This window comes from Leopardus geoffroyi, chromosome D1 (genome assembly GCF_018350155.1).
Source record: "Leopardus geoffroyi isolate Oge1 chromosome D1, O.geoffroyi_Oge1_pat1.0, whole genome shotgun sequence".
NCBI lineage: Eukaryota > Metazoa > Chordata > Mammalia > Carnivora > Felidae > Leopardus > Leopardus geoffroyi.
In genome coordinates this window covers 85,590,526-85,607,788 of record NC_059329.1, presented here as the reverse complement: position 1 = coordinate 85,607,788, position 17,263 = coordinate 85,590,526, and the positions used below count along the sequence as shown (strand labels likewise).

Sequence of the window (17,263 nt, the reverse complement as noted above, 5' to 3'; positions counted from 1 at the left end):
ATATAAAAATGAACTTTCAACTTAATCTAAATGGGGTTCATTTTCATATAAATATGAGCCAAATTAGTTTGAAATTACCTTCCATGATTATATTAAATTGGTTGTTTGAATAAATGTTGCAGTTAGGTGTCAGTAGGTGCCTGTTTTCATGTGATTTATTTATTTTTTCCTAGTTGAACCTGGCTATAGATGAACAGAAAGAGAAAATTACCAAAAAAGTAATTCTTTCAATAACAGCGAAGGAACACCATAAGGCACAAGAAGAAGTAAGTAACTTACTTTTTAAGCTGTATGACAAAACTATAATGAGTGCTCATTTTAAAATGAAGACATATTTTACTTGGTTCTGATAGTGAACCAGCTATAGTTATCTGATAGCAACAAAATGGAAAAAAATTGGTCAAAACTGGAAGCATTTTATTGATCTAGGCAGGTTGAAAAATAATTATATGGTTGAAAGAATAAATATTGTAATTTTTTGAAAATACTTCTGACAACTTTCTCATAAATTTCCTAAATTAGGAAATTATTACATGCAAGTTGAATCTGTAAATTATAACTAACACATGCTAACATAGGGAAAAGGTTAAGATTTTATTAAACTTTGAATAAGTACCAAATATTATTTTTATTTTCTGAGTTTCTAGGAATGGAGTTATTGTTCTGAATTTTAGAAATGCTAACAATGTTATCTCCTAGCAAGGAAAAACTGTAGTTTTCAAATGTCAAGCTTAAATGAGCTAATCATAAGATTCTGTAGGCAATATTATAATGAAGAACTATTAAAGCAAACCTTCTCTCCAAAGTTCATGCTGTGAAGTTGACAGCATATTCCATAAATGAAATAATAATACAAAATTGGTGTTAGACAAAAGGGGAAAATGATTTTCATGTAGTTTCCTGGAATGCAAAACCATTTACTCTTTCTGAGGAGAGATCATGAATTTGCTAATTCCCATGTACCACTGTCAGTAAATAAAATCATAATCAACTTAATCTATAATCTATAATGTGATGTAACACAGTGACAAATTATTATTAGAGATAAATATAAAACACCTAAAAGAATGAACAGATAGATATTTTCTGCCTTTTAAGTATTGTAATTATTTTTTTGATATTTTATGCAAGTCTATAATTTCATTGGAACTGAAAACTTGAAGCGGCCCAGGAAAATTATCATTATGCTAAATATATCATTTCAAATGCCACCTTGTTAGCCACACTGGAAATGAAAATGATCTTTTCTGGAAAATCCAACAGTATTCATGTTTATTTGCTATTTCTTCTTTATTGTCATCTTAATGCTTACTTAATACCTATATACTTCAGTGTTCTTCATGTACGATACGTTATTTGGTCCCATATTTGCTTGATCAGCTATGGCTTCAAATGCCTTCTGTTTGCTTAAAAAATCAAATATGCAGGAAAGGGAATATATTTTGTGTGTTTTGTGAGTATATGTGTGGGTGTGTATGTAATAGTCTCTAAATATATCCTATATGCTATGGTAATAATTTCTATGTTATTACTTTGAAAGTGATTATATTAATTATGATGTGTAATTTCTAGTGTTTGGTTAGAAAAAGTGAGTGCTGTCAAGTTTTGACCCTAATTCATATTCAGAAGTGTGAAATCATGGTAGTGAAGAGAAATGAAAATGTTGGGAAGGGGGAGAATTACTTCAAAATTTATTTTGCCCACAGTTTATTTTTTACAAAAATATTTCATTTCTAGATATAGTTCAAAATCCAAACTAAACATCATAAAATCTGAGATTTACATTTCTGCTGCCTATAGTTTTATCTTAAAACCTTGTTTTATTTCATGTAATTTTTCCACATTAAACCTAGAAATAATGTATGTATCATAAGACTACTTTGAGGCGATGTTACATGTTAAACTAATTTTTTGGAAATGATTTATTGGAAATATGCATGCAATTTGTTATTGTTCGTTTAAAAGTTATTCCAGGTTCTCTGAAAAATAAATACCAAGATAGGACTAGATGTGTATGTATTGTATTAGAAGAAATGTCTTTGAGAGAAATGGGGAGAACTCTGGGTAAGGCTGCAAGACCTATCAGACTGAAATGCAGGCTTGAACTCAAGTGAAGGAGAGAGGAAGGGCAGACTAGATGGAAACATCTTAGACAGCGGTGCAGTCTTAGGAATGACTAAGCTTCACAGCGGTGAAGCTGATGGTGTATTCTTGACCTACAGCTGTCCTTCAGAGGAGTCCTATGACTCCCTGAGTTAGACCTGCTTCAGTATCCTCAGCCATTGGTATCAACCTGGCGATGGATTTCAGAGTACAGTATCTGGGACTCTTGGTTCATTATACTCCTGTCGTTAGAAGCCTATGAGGCACATTCTCATACCTTCCTCAAAAGGTGTAGCTGACGTTATTCTTGTTGCCATCAACATAGCCTTATAAAGACATTAGAAATATCTTTATTTTAGGTGAAGGGGAATCAGAGTACACTTCTCCTGATGAGCACTGAGTAATATATGGAACGGTAGCATTACTATATTATACACCTGTAGCTAATATAACACTATATGTTAACTACGCTGGAAACAAAAATTTTTTAAATGTCTCTGTTTTAATGGCTCCTTCCTCTATGAGTGGATGAGAATGTCAGACTCTTGAATAGGCTTAAAAGCAGCACACAGAAGGGCCCTCTGGCTGGAAACAAGATAAGTCTTCTTCCAAGATATTTTCCATTTCAGAAGGGTTCTGGAAACTATTAAAAAGTTGGGAGCATTTGAAGCGGTATGAGTAAGAAATGGTGCACACCTCAAGTTCTCTTGTAGCTACACTGCAACCCATCCTTCTAAATCAAGAGATATCTTACTTTTCTCATAGGCTCTCATGTCTTTTCTAGTCTTTGTTCATCAAGTCTGGGTTATGGTTCTTTTTAACCTGGAAAACACTGTGTCCTTGGGCCTGAAATCACGAAGAGATTTTAGGAAATTTAAAATACCCATTTTCATCTCCCTGTCCCCTTTCTGGTTCTTCTTAATTATGTCATAAATTAGAAAGTTTCTGGTTCTTAAGTTTAAGCACTAACCTAGCTTGGAGACCACCCCCCCATGTATTGTATGCCAAGATGACATTCCTTGCATAGAGGCTGCAGCCCTTTGTGCTGATTTCAAGTGATAATTTAGTGCAAAGTTCTCTGGAGTCCTCCTTACTAACATAAATGGACTCATGGGCACATAGCAATCAGGCAAAACAGCTGAACTCATCATTAGAAAAACCAGGAGATCCTCAAAACCTCATTCATAATAGCCAAACTACAATGTACAGAATGTATAGTCCAGAACATACAACTTCAATATGCATACGTTTTAGAATGATTAGGAGCAGAATACTATTTTGTGCCAAAATCTAAATCTAAATCATCTACATCATTTCAAGAATTTAATAAATTCAAGAGTTACATGAATGTGTCATAAAAACATGACCAAACTACCTAATGTACGTTTTTAAGCAAAAACCTCTGTGTATGTTTATAGACAGGTGTGCATTTGCATTCTTTCAGAAGTTTGGTCTTTTCCTCATCGAATACTCATATTTTTTTTGCTACCTTCTGCTCATTTGTCCCTCTCCCAAATTCTGTACAAGTGTCACTTCCGTGCTGCATTTCCACGGAGAATGAAGAGTAGAATGTGTAGGCTTTCTGCTGCACAATGAGATGGTGCATTATTTCAACATATGCATACGTAAGCCTTCTTTTGTGAATGGGACTGATAGGGTCAGATAATGTTTAAAGGGAAAGGCTTTATGTCTCTCAGGCCTCTATGTTTCCACATGGATGCTCCCACACACACATAGATTGAATTATGAACAGACCCATTAATGCTGGGATCACAAAAGGTCAAGTTTTGTCTCCTTTTACCCCTATTCACATTGCCTTTGTAGAGAGAGAGAAAAAAAAAAACGGATTTGCAGGAAAAAAAGATTCATGATGAGGAATTTTAAAGAGTATTTTTCCCCTTCTAGCAACATCTGTGATTTGAAAAAAAAATCATATTATGTAAAATAATTCAGGATTATTGTATTACTTATCCAATTTTTGGTATATGAGTTATTTCATGTGTAGGGTTGTCTTTAAGGGTAATATGTTATCACAATAACTGAAAACAAAATGTAGCACTTTGAGCATATCTTAAAGACATTATGAATATGTAAAGAAACAAAGTTTTTGTAAAATTGAATGGAAATTTTATCAAAATGTCAGTGGCAGGATTCTTGATATGTTTTCTCATATGTTTAATATATGTTAATTTTTGCTAGGACATCTTATTTCATAGCTTTAACTTATTAAAAAAACAGGTGATAATTGGTATAATTATATATACATTAACAGATAATCATGGAACAATTGAAGTAGCAAAAATGATAGAGACATTTTTTGAAGCAACAAAGGATTCATAGGAAATGAAACTTTTAAGGCTCTAACCAATAGCCCTTTAGGATGCAAATGACATCACCAATTGTATGGTTGGTTGATTTCTGATGTCACATGAAATCCCCTATCTGTGAAAGGCTATGGATTGTGACAGTAAAACCAGTCATGTATAAAAATGTTCTCAAATCAAAGCCTGAAATAATAATAATTCTTCTTCTTCCTCCTCCTCTTCCTCCTCTTCCTCCTCCTCCTTCTTTTCCTCCTCCTCCCCTTCTTCTTCTTCTTCTTCTTCTTCTTCTTCTTCTTCTTCTTCTTCTTTTTTGGTGGTTTTCTGTAGTACAAAATATAGTATTTAAAACTGAAGACAGCAGTATTACTGACTAGCCTTATACATTAAATGATACTTAGTATACTTTAAAGACTACGTAAATTATGTCTTTTTGAATCATTTGATTTCAATAATTTGAAATAATTTTGATTCATATGGTTTTGATTCATATGATTTCAATCATATGAGCCCAGCTGGGGTTAGGGCTAGGTTCAGAGAGGATCAGTGCTTTGGAGAAACGGCATCTGGAGTCTTTGTATTTAAGGGCTTTGGTTCTTGGATTTAAATTTTGTCAGATAACTATAAGAGCAAGTCATTTGGCCTGTTTTGGTCTCTAGTTTTGGTATGATACATATTATTATCCATCATTTTTGATGATAATTCTGAAGGGTAGTATATGAAAACAAGCCTGGAAACTGACTAACATTGGATCATTTATCATCTCTATATTTTAAATGTTACAACTTTATAATACAGTTAACAGTACTATGGAAAAGCAGAGACATTCGCTCCAGAAAATAGATCTTTAATCTTGAATACCATGCTGAGGAATCTAGGGAAGTAACTGGAGGGTTCAATATGCTATTGAAGGTAGATTAATTTTGTGGAGGTGGCAGGATGAATTTGAGGTGGAGAGACCACTCAGTAGACCACTCAAAACTCACTTGTTTTGGTAATTCAAGTAGGAAGAGAGGATGAGGAGATGAGGGCATGGACCAGGTATTACTTATACAAAAGGGAAGGTAGGAGAAGAAATATATGAATTTGGAAGAAGGGTTGGCAAACTACAGCTGTAGGGCCAAATCCAGCCCATTGATTAGTTTTCTAAATAAACTGTTATTGAAGAGGAGCCTGGATGGCTCAGTTGGTTTAGCCTCTGACTCTTGATTTCAGCTCAGGTCATGATCTCACGGTTTGTGAGTTCAAGCCTGGTGTCTGGCTCTGTGCTGACAGTATGGAGCCCGCTTGGGATTCTCTCTCTCACTCTCTCTCTGCTCCTTCCATGCTCATGCTCTGTCCCTCAAAATAAATAAATAAACTTAAGAAAAAGTGTTATTGGAATACAGTCATGACTATTTATTTACATAGTCAAATGTGGCTACTGTCAAATACAACTGCAGGGTCGAATAGTTTGGATGGAGACTATGGCCCATGAAGCTGAAAATATTTATTATCTGTCCCTTTTAGAGAAAAAGTTTGCAAATTCTTTATTTAAAAGAAGGTTTCTTCAAAAGAAGTAGATAATTGATGACATTGGGACAAATAAGAGAGGTATGAAAGACCAAAGAAAAATGGGAATCATTTAAATTAGCTTGTTCATATGCACATAATGCGTCTAAAGTTCTTGAAAAAAGTTAAATGTAACTGAAGTGTTTATATATACTTATAAAAAACCATATGCAATCTTGAAATAACTACATAGAATAGAAAAATTAATATTCAAGTTATATGGATGATAGTACAAACTTGTTTTCATTGACTTCTCAGAAATCCTCTGCAGAAGGGATAGAAATCATGGATATAACATCAGAGTTGGAGTACAGACTGGGGCAAATACAATATTTTCAGTTGAAAGAGAGAGAAAGAGGATGAGGGAGCCTCTTGGAGAACAATTTCCCTTTGTTCACTATGGACATTGAAGTGAGATAGAGAATCTATGCAGCAAATAGTTTCAAATTTTTATCTACATTATGTGAAGTAGGTTAGGGATAGGAAAGATACACCAAGAAAAAGAACGAAAACTTGATGTTCAGAAAATACCTAGATTTAAAAAAGAAGAACTATAATAATATAATGTGCATTAGGCACCTACTATAAGTTAGACATTGTATTGTTCATTCTGTAATCTCATTTAATTCCTAATATGGTAGGGCTGGTATTATTCTTCATTACAGATGAGGGTTTTATTACCTGTTCATTGTCTCTCAGTCAGTAAATGGGAAGAGCCATGATTTTTAACACAATATTTCAAATAGACCCTGCTCTATTCAGAGTCATTCATAATTCTAAATGGGTCTAATTTAATCACTTCAAAGATTCATAGATAAAGTGGATTTAAGCTTTTAGTCTCTTTTGGTCACTACCATACGTCAACTAGTGTTTGTGTAAGAATCCAGTCCATTAGAGAAAACATAAATCTATATAACGCAGTGTTCATATAATAAAATTAAATATTGTCATTGGTACATAGTTGGGAATAATTGAAGTCTTAGGAAGATTTTATTTTGTTAATCAGTTTAGAAGTCCTTTGAAAACTTTTCAGAAGCATGTTTCTTTTCATATACAGAGACATTTTTCATTCTGTGATTGTAAATGGCTACCTGAAGTGCAAAGGTTACAAATTTTCTCATAAATAAAATTAGTCAATGGAAGAATGCATATCTTTTCTGTTATCTTTACTTGAAGGTGGATCTATACTCAAATTCTTGTTTTGAAGTCATTTTTCCTCCCATCAAACTAGGTACTCAAAAATCTAATAGGTGTGACATCAACAATTACTTCTTGCTAACAACTCTTGTAACTTAACCCCTTCAGGTGAGCAGGCTGATTGATGAATTGCAGACAGCTATCAAAAGCAACAGAGGTCATCTCTCAAAACTTGGCCCCCAATTACAGGCTGAGCAGGAGCAATTCTCCTCTTATGTCTACCAACACATTAAAAGCCTTCCAGCAAACACTCTTATCCCGGGAGGCCTGCAGCTCAAGGTGGGTGTCATTCTATAACTCTCGCCGGGTTCAGCTAGAGACGAAAACACACTGCACCATTTGAAGACCCTTCTAACAATGCCACTCATCTTGAATTTCTTTTAATATTGTCTTTCTCAAACTGGAGTTTGGCTTACAAGTGCTAATATTACCATTCAGGCAGTGTGTTTTAAAAGAAAATACCTTTGAAATACCTTTGAAAAGTGGATTTATAAGCTTAAGTAGTTTTTCCAACTCGAGAAAGTAATGTTAATGAAGAAATTTAATCATGTGAACATTGAATACCTTTCCAAGAAACATATATTTTTAACAGGAGTCAATATGTGTTTCAGTTAAAAAAATAGCTTATTTAGAGAAATAAGCAAGGCTTTAATAATTGACAGACAGTGGCAATAGGAATTAGAGGTGAAAGGCCAGGTGACTGATTGATGTTCAAACTACATTTCCAAGGAAAAGGATCTGTATTGGATAAGTGTGACACATGTCTGAGTTCACTTGGTAAAATCAATACTTAAGAATATACTGGGAAAAAAGGTGAATTGGTTATTTGTCAGGACAAGATGGCTAAATGTCCTAGGCTACCTTTTGTTATTACATCTTTCGAAGAGAAAAAGAGTAACTCATACTTTACTAAAGTGGATACTGAAAGGTACTGAAAGCTTAAGGAATTTAAATACTTTTCTTTATCATAATCGAGTGTCCATGTTAAGTCTGTCAATTGTTCTATAATTTCATATCCCACATTTCAAGAGAAAAAATTTGAATTACTCAATAGATGGCCCTTTTCCATCTAAGAAATGAACCATTACGACTCATCATTTTCTTTGTTTATATTTAGATTTGAATGTGATAACATTCAAAGTAATTATATTTCGATCAGCCTTTATCTCTATAATTCTTCTTTCTTAATTTCAGTTTTATTCAACAAATATAAACTTTATATTGTAATTATGAGCATTTTATTTTCTATCTATAACTTTTTCAAATGACATTTACATGTTTGCATTTGGAATGAGAATATTACCACGCAAAAATTGACCTTTGGGGAAACGTAATTACACAATAAACAAAATTTATTTTCCATAATCTGTACTAGTCAGCTAAAGGTTTAGGAAGCGATGCTTAAAACATCAAGGTCAGGATTCCCATGGTACAGTAGCATTCTTCTTTTCCAGACTTCTGACATGGTTACAGATCTATTCCAGCATTTTGCAAACTACTTGCTATTGATTAAGACAGGAACTAGGTGAGGGAGCGTGGTTGCCTTAACATTTATTCCCACTCATTTGTATCAGCAACTATCATATGTCCTGGAAAAAAATGAAAGTTTTTTTCCCCCTCACAGGTTTGTTCCATATTTCTGAATTTTTTCTAAAGTTTATTTATTTATTTTGAGAGGGAAGGAGGGAGAGAGAGAGAGAGATAGGGAGAGGGAGAGGGAGAGAAAGAATCCCAAGCAGGCTCTGCACTTACTGAGCCAGATGCAGGGCTCGATTTCTTGAACCATGAGATCATGACCTGAGCCAATATCAAGAGTAGGACACTTAACCAACAGAGCCACCCAGGTGCCCCTATTTCTGAATAATTTTTATCATATTGGTGATAGTTATTCACATTAGCACATGGGCTTCATAGCAAATATTTAACTTTAGGATCTGAGCTACTACTCTAATATACTTCTCTTTTAATATGCTTTAAAATTCTTTCCGTACTAGCAAACAGAAGAGGAAATGTATATATGCAAAGAAACCATCTTCTTGTGTTTGGTTAGACTCACTGTGCTGTTCAGTACGGTACCCATGAGTCACATGTAGCTATTTAAATTTAAATTAATAAAAACTAATTAAAATGAAAAATCCAATGCCACCTCTCATATGTCCATGACTTTCCTGGTTGTAGCACTGAAACCTTCACATCCAGGAAACCTCTCAGTCCCAGGCAAAACAGATGGTCGGTCACCTAGTCTTGTCTGAGTTCTCTCTCCCTTCTCTAAGGTGTTCTCCATCTCTATTATTCTTTTCCCATGAGCTACTCAGGTTCTCTCCTTTTGCCCCAGTTTTCAACTTGGGAACATCCAGTTTCTCTTAGGGAATAAATTCCTTTCCCCATATTCCAAGAAACCTGGGCATCAGCCGCATCATCAGGCTTTAGCACAGACCACTGGTCTTTCAATCTTGGCTGTCATATTAGAATCATTTAGAGACGTTTAAAAAAAAAAATCAATGCCCCCATCTCCAGAGGTTTTGATTTAATTGGTTTGGTAAGCTGAATCTTGCTTCTACTGGTCTGAGATTGCTGATTGTTAAACTTTCAGAAATTTTGTCAGCCAGTTGTTAAATACAGCCATAATTAAAAATTATATAAACTGGGTACCTGGATGGCTCAGTTGGTTAAGTGTCCAACTCTTGGTTTTGGCTCAGGTCATGATCTCATAGTTTGTGAGTTTGAGCTCCCCCATTGGGCTCTGTGCTGCCAGTATGGAGCCTGCATGGGATGCTCTCTCTGCCCCTCCCCCACTTGCTCTCTCTGTCTCTTTCTCAAAAATAAATAAATAAACTTAATTTTTTAAAATTATATAAACTTACAATTAAATAGGTCACACCTAAGGAAAGGTAATAGGGGCGCCTGGGTGAGCCAGTTGTTTAAGCATCCAACTTTGGCTCAGGTCATGATTTTATGGTCCATGAGTTCGAGCCCCAGGTTGGGCTCTGTGCTAACAGCTTGGAGCCTGGAGCCTGCTTTGGATTCTGTGTCTCCCTCTCTCTCTGCCCCTTCCCCGCTCATACTCTGTCTCTCTCTGTCTCTCAAAAATGAATAAACAATAAAAAAAATTTTAAAGGTAATAGTTTTCACTTCCTAATTATTTTATTACATTTTGCTAGTACCTATTCTCCTTGAAGTTATTTATGCTATCATGCCTGTATAGTAGAAACACTATATAATGGTCTGCTAGTGTGCATCTGTTCCAAAGTTTATATTCAGTGATGGCTTGTAGTAGCTCAAAATTGTTGGGAGTAGATGTTTGGACTGATGGGAAAGAAACTGAGATATGTAGTTTTCTAAGCCAGTTCTTATGTCTGAAACAGCCAGAAAGGAGAGAAAAAAATGGATTAGCAAAGTATATCCCAAATATTCAGAATTGCAAATCTTAGAATTGAGGCATATTCCTGTACTTCCTCTTAACTAGGGAGAACTCGCTAATTTCGACTGAAGAGATACTGAACAAAAGCCCACAGCATACCATCCTTAGTTAATTCCAGAATCAGTTCATGTCATTTGCCTGGCTGAACTCTAATTTTCCATGGGGTGTGGATGAGCTGCCCTTACTCGGAGCACATTCTCTAACCCAGTTACCTCTGAGTTACTGTGGCCAAGACCATATATTTTCTGGTTATGAATAACTATCTCACCTTATGACATGACCTATGCAGAGTGTTAGATGATATATCCATAAGCAAATATGTTTTCTATTTATAAATCAAAGTCTAGTTCTAGTAAAAAATAATAAAAAATAATACAAAAAATTCCCCTTTTCTATCCATTTCGATCATAGAAAAGTACCTGATTAATACAATAAATTAGGATGATCATCTTTCTAATTTTCTGTCTTTGATGAACTATCACTCGTTTGAATATTTATAGTTATATGTATATTTATTTATATATATATTTTATTCATTATAAACATTTGTTATATATAAATATATTTATTTACTATAAATATTTATTTTACTTAATTTTAGTAAAAATTTAAATAGGATAAATTTAAATAATTTTAATTTAAATAAATTTAATTTTAAATAAAATCATTTTATATTTATTATAAATATTATATTTATTTATTATGAATATAAATATATGTATACTTATATTTATACATATTATATCTCTATGTTTATATATACATTTAAATATATTATACATCTATGTTTATATACATACATGTGTGTGTACAAAATAATATTGTGTGTGTACAAAATAATTGATTGTAGTTGTCATCATCTTCTAGAGCAGAGGCTCTCAATGATGGTCTAAAGGCCAGGTGTGATTCAAAATCCCCTGGGGTGCTTTTTCATATTGTATGTGGTTGTCTTTACCTCTTCACTAAGGTTCTCATCCTCATCATATCTCTCACTGATAATTTACAAATAGCAGCTTTTGGCTAGATCTTAATACTAGCAGGTCACCTCTCAAAAGGACACACTCTTCCTGTGTTCCACATTGCCTCAGTCCCATTTTTGCAATTACATGGCATAATAGTATCGAGTTTAAATGGACATAAAAGACAAAGGACAGAGAACAACTAAACTGGATGTCCCATCACTGGTATGGGAAAGTTCCTTGTTAAAAAAAAAAAAAGAATATTGAAAACATGACATAACAACATTAAGGGGAGTTTTAAGAAACAGTTACATCACCCATAACCACATTATGTGACCAAAAGTGACCATTCTCACTTTTGCATATCATTTCCATTTGCACTCATTTGCCCTATATACTCATAATACAGTGTGCGTTTTTTTGTATTCTGGTAGACACTCTTGCTTTCACATCATGCCACCTTTTAGGTTGATGAAATTTCTTATTGTTTTTAGATTTAGTAGTCACACTCGATGCGCACCATAATTTATGAAGTTCTTCAGGTTTTGGGAGCAACTTCTTACTATTCCAAACCTTTACTTATATCCTCTGTCAATGCCTCCACCCCCAGCCACTTTGAAAACATCTGCTATAGCCATGGCTCAGTGACTTCTGCTTTTCCAGTCTTGTTCTTTCTTACAACTCCTCCTCTTCTTTGTCCCCATGGAGATGCTGTCAGAAATGTTAGTGTTTCCCTGGGAGAACAGGAAAGAAAGGGTTGATAGGAAATGGTATTAACAAAGCTTTAAGGGATGGTGGGTGGAAAAACTAGAAGGAAGTTGTGTGATTGTGACAGAGAATTGATAAGCAAGAGTGTGGGATGTGTGAGTGGGTGGGAGACAGCATGGGGGAGAACAAGTGGAAGATGGGTACAGGGAAGTCTTTACAGTAGAATTAGTGCTTTTCACACACAATTGGTCAATAATGCTCTGTGGGTTGTCTTCCATTTGCTTCCAGTAGAGGCAGATCCAATTTCTGTGAGGGCTAGAGCTTATACAAAGTGGAGGAGAGGAAGCTCTTTAAAATGAAGGCTTAAAGCGGATATTTATTTGGAATGAGAAAGTAAATCACAATGAACTAATGGAGGATCAGAGAGTCTTTCTTCTGAGACCTTTTATAGGCAGCTTCTCAGAAATACTTACATAGAAATACCCCTTAATTGTTAGGGAGTTGTTGGCTTCTCCTCCCCACTTATAACACTCTGTAGCTCCCAGCAACTTCTAGTACTCTCATGAGCTGGAGCAAGTAAGGGTTCTGAAGCTTAAATCTTCATTAACTTTACATTAATCCATTCTGGTTGTGAGCAAGGGAAATATGGTGGATTTTAGTAACCAAACCAAAACAAAACAAAAAGATTCCGATGGCTGTGATTTTAGCCTTTCTATTTGTGTACTGTTTGGTTATATTGTTCTCTTATAAAGAAATTTAAGCTTTGGTAAAGGGATCATTTGAAGATTTATTTAAAAAAATTTTTTTAAGTTTATTTATTTTGAGAGAGGAAGAGCACGTGAACAAGGGAGGGGTAGAAAGAGAAAGAGAGAGAATCCTAAGTAGGCTCTGCGCTAACAGCGAGGCTCGATGTCACCATCCATGAGATCATGACCTGAGCCAAAATCAAGAGTCAGCCGCTTAACCGACTGAGCCACCCAGACACCTCCAGAAATTTACTGTTAAAAGAATATCGTTGTCCAGCATCTAGTTCATCTTCTGGGTAGTATGGTAAGCATCTAACAATTTGTATTCTACCGGTGACAGAAAGAAAAATGATTTTAAATGATTAGTGCAGTGAATCCGCACATTATCCAATACATACTCTGTCTGCAAGGCATTGTGCTCAGTACTATGGGAAGATGCAGAGGAGCCAGAAACACACTCGTGGCCCATTCCCACGGTTATTTTCATACAGTTAGAGCAATATGATGCCCTTTGAAGACAATGAGACTAATGTGTGGGCTTTCTTAGCTTTTTGCTACAATTTCATCATTCTAGTTTATCAGCTTGTTTCTATTTAGAAAATGGGATAATTTGACTGATAATAGAAAAGATGCTAACTGTTATCTGTGATACCTTCCTGGCTTTTCCTATGCTTTGGATATCTGAATTTGGATTTAGATATTTGAATTTGGAATTTGCTCTACCAGTGGCACAAGAGCACTATGAATCCATTTGAGATTTACATTCTATTTGGTGGTCATTTTTTAAAAGTTTAAAGTTTTCTACCATACTTATTAAAAGAAAGTTTATTTAAATATTTAGGAATCTATGGAACAATTAAATGAATAGAAGGAAATAACTGAGGTTATCCATAAAATAGTGGCAAGATTTTTTTTTAATAGCCCCATCCCTGCATATATATTATGTCCTTATTTCCATTGTACATCCTTTGATTTTTGTCTTTCTGTTTAACCCACTTTTCTTCTATATGTATTTACAATCCCTGAATGCTGTGTTATTTCACCTACGTTATTTAAAATAAACAATGGAAAAACAAATTTAGGTTATGCGTTAAGTACAGATACCAAAACATGCCAAGATGACATTCATTTTCAAAGGAATTGTGGCTAGAGTGGCAAAATTAGAATATTCAAGGTTATTGTTAAGATTTTAAGAACATTCAGGGTGCCTGGGTGGCTCAGTCGGTTGAGCATCTGACTTTGGCTCAGGTCACGATCTCACAGCTCGTGAGTTCGAGCCCCGCGTAGGGTTCTGTGCTGACAGCTCAGAGCCTGGAGCCTGCTTTGGATTCTGTGTCTCCCTCTCTCTCTGCCCCTAACCCACTCGCATCCTGTCTCTGCCTCTCTCACAAATAAATAAACATTAAAAAAAAAAAGAACATTCATTAAATGTTGATCAAAATGTCAAAATGTGATGAAGATAATCAATTTTTATGTGTGGATTTTATCATAGTAGGCAAGTGTTGGATTGCTCCTTTTAATGTTTATTTATTTTTGGGACAGAGAGAGACAGAGCATGAACGGGGGAGGGGCAGAGAGAGAGGGAGACACAGAATCGGAAACAGGCTCCAGGCTCCGAGCCATCAGCCCAGAGCCCGACGCGGGGCTCAAACTCACGGACCGTGAGATCGTGACCTGGCTGAAGTCGGACGCCCAACCGACTGCGCCACCCAGGCGCCCCGGATTGCTCCTTTTAAAGGCAAGAAACTTGAGATCCTATGAAGGCCTTCCAACATTTTATGGGATAACTATTAGCAGTAGGCATTGAAACCACTCACCTACCCTGCTTTCCATTCTCCTTTTCCTTTCCTTCCCCTTCCCTTTCTTTCCCTTCCCTTCCCTTCCCTTCCCTTCCCTTCCCTTCCCTTCCCTTCCCTTCCCTTCCCTTCCCTACCCTTCCCTTCCCTCCTCTCTCCTTCTCTCTCTCTTTCATCTTTCAACTGTTGGGGGGGGGTGGTGGGTGGCAGAAATGCCAATGTATTCACTTCAGCCTATTTCCTGACAGACATCTGCAGCCAGGTGTAAATCTGTGTGCAGGAAGATTGTATCTTCCTAGACCTGCTGAAGAGAAAAACTGCATCTGTATCAAAATTAGGGAAGAGCAATTGGTTGGGGCATCAGCTCCCATGCAGAGCTGGTTGTAATGAGACCAGCTTTCCTTGCACAGTCCTGACAGCCTTGAAGGTGCCCAGAGAATTGCCAGGTGGGCAGTCAGCAGGGAAAGTCCACAGGCCAGAGCTGGATTACTGTCCCAGCAGTTACCCGGACTAAATGCAACCACTGAACCTTACTGCTGTAGGCACGCTCTCTCTCTCTCGGGGAGATTGTCCTTCTCCATAGCAGTTAATTTGTTTTTACCTCTCAATTAGCTTTTTCACAGAGTGTTTGAGATGCTCAAGTCATTGAGATTCTCTTCCTACATATGCTCCCGTCCCCTGGATTACCCACTGACATCTATGTTAGCCCAACTCACCATGAATATTATTAAGTGTCAATTCATCATTTGAACGTAGAAATGAATAGATTTTCTAGTAAGTGCAAATGAAGTGATATATTTACACCTACTTAAGATTCTACTTACAATTTCAATAATGTTTTATGATAAAAAATGGATTATTTATTAAATTAAAGATGAACTGCCAAAGATGGTAAACTTTTGTATAGGTTTTAGTTACCCAGCGTACTTATTCATTTATTAAGGGGAAAATTAAATTTACAGACATAGTTGATATATTTATTTATTTTTATTTATTTATTTTTTTAAATGTTTTTTTTCAACGTTTATTCATTTTTGGGACAGAGAGAGACAGAGCATGAACGGGAGAGGGGCAGAGAGAGAGGGAGACACAGAATCGGAAACAGGCTCCAGGCTCCGAGCCATCAGTCCAGAGCCTGACGCGGGGCTCGAACTCACGGACCGCGAGATCGCGACCTGGCTGAAGTCGGACGCCCAACCGACTGCGCCACCCAGGCGCCCCATAGTTGATATATTTAAACAAGAAATTGAATAGCATTTAAAAACATATACTCAGGCGCCCCATAGTTGATATATTTAAACAAGAAATTGAATAGCATTTAAAAACATATACTCAGGCGCCCCATAGTTGATATATTTAAACAAGAAATTGAATAGCATTTAAAAACATATACTCGGGGCGCCTGGGTGGCGCAGTCGGTTGGGCGTCCGACTTCAGCCAGGTCGCGATCTCGCGGTCCGTGAGTTCGAGCCCCGCATCAGGCTCTGGACTGATGGCTCGGAGCCTGGAGCCTGTTTCCGATTCTGTGTCTCCCTCTCTCTCTGCCCCTCTCCCGTTCATGCTCTGTCTCTCTCTGTCCCAAAAATGAATAAACGTTGAAAAAAAACATTTAAAAAAAAAAAAAACATATACTCTATTCAAAGATGAGAATATGATCTCTGAGACTGAGAATTTGGGGACGTCTCATGATTTAGCTCATATTTAATCTTAAAAGTGTTCGTTTTCCCCTAATAAAATATAATTTGGGGGATGTGGCTGTTTTTCTCATTTAAAAAGGCCTTATTTTCTTTGAAAAGAAATATATTGAGCCCAGGAACTTCCAAAAACCTTTATTTACTAAGCTCTGGTATATATCATATTATACCCAACTACTGACAGGACTTACACATCTGATATTTTAATCCCAATTAAATATAATTTTACGCATTAAATTAATTTAGACAAAGTGAGATCCTTATTTCATTTCTTTTTGAAACATCCTCATGTATAAAGGGCTTATTGAAATTACTTAGCTTAGGACATGACAGGCAAACAAATTTGCCTTGCCTCTGTCATCTAGATAATTTTGAACATTTTCTTATCTCAAATTTAGTGAGAATTGTAATTGGATACAAAGAAAATATTTTTATAGGCCCATCACCTTGTTTTGAAAATTTTACTTTGTTCATAGACACAGAAAAATGGAGTGAGAGTGAAGCTCTTTAAAAAATATTGTAACAAAACAATGAAATGTGACTTTATTTAAAAATTTTTTTTAATGTTTATTTTTGAGAGAGCACAAATGGGGGAGGGGCAGAGAGAGGGGGACAGAAGATCTGAGGCAGGCTCTACAGTGATAGCTGCAAGCCCAATGTGGGGCTCGAACTCACAAATGGAGAGATCATGACCTGAGCCTAAACTGGCTGTTCAACTGAGCCATCCACTCACCTCACGATGAAAGGTGACTTTAAACTCATAAAAA

General features: G+C 35.9%; 1 protein-coding gene across 2 annotated transcripts in view; it reads left to right on the top strand.

The window, feature by feature from the left end:
- DCDC1 (doublecortin domain containing 1) overlaps positions 1–17,263 on the top strand; it is a 483,981-nt gene that overhangs the window by 227,735 nt on the left and 238,983 nt on the right. For both annotated transcript variants that reach the window (XM_045484847.1, XM_045484848.1), the window contains 2 exons: positions 174–266; positions 7,281–7,451. In XM_045484847.1, coding sequence (XP_045340803.1) covers positions 174–266; positions 7,281–7,451 — 264 coding nt within the window. The remainder of the gene's footprint in view (positions 1–173; positions 267–7,280; positions 7,452–17,263) is intronic.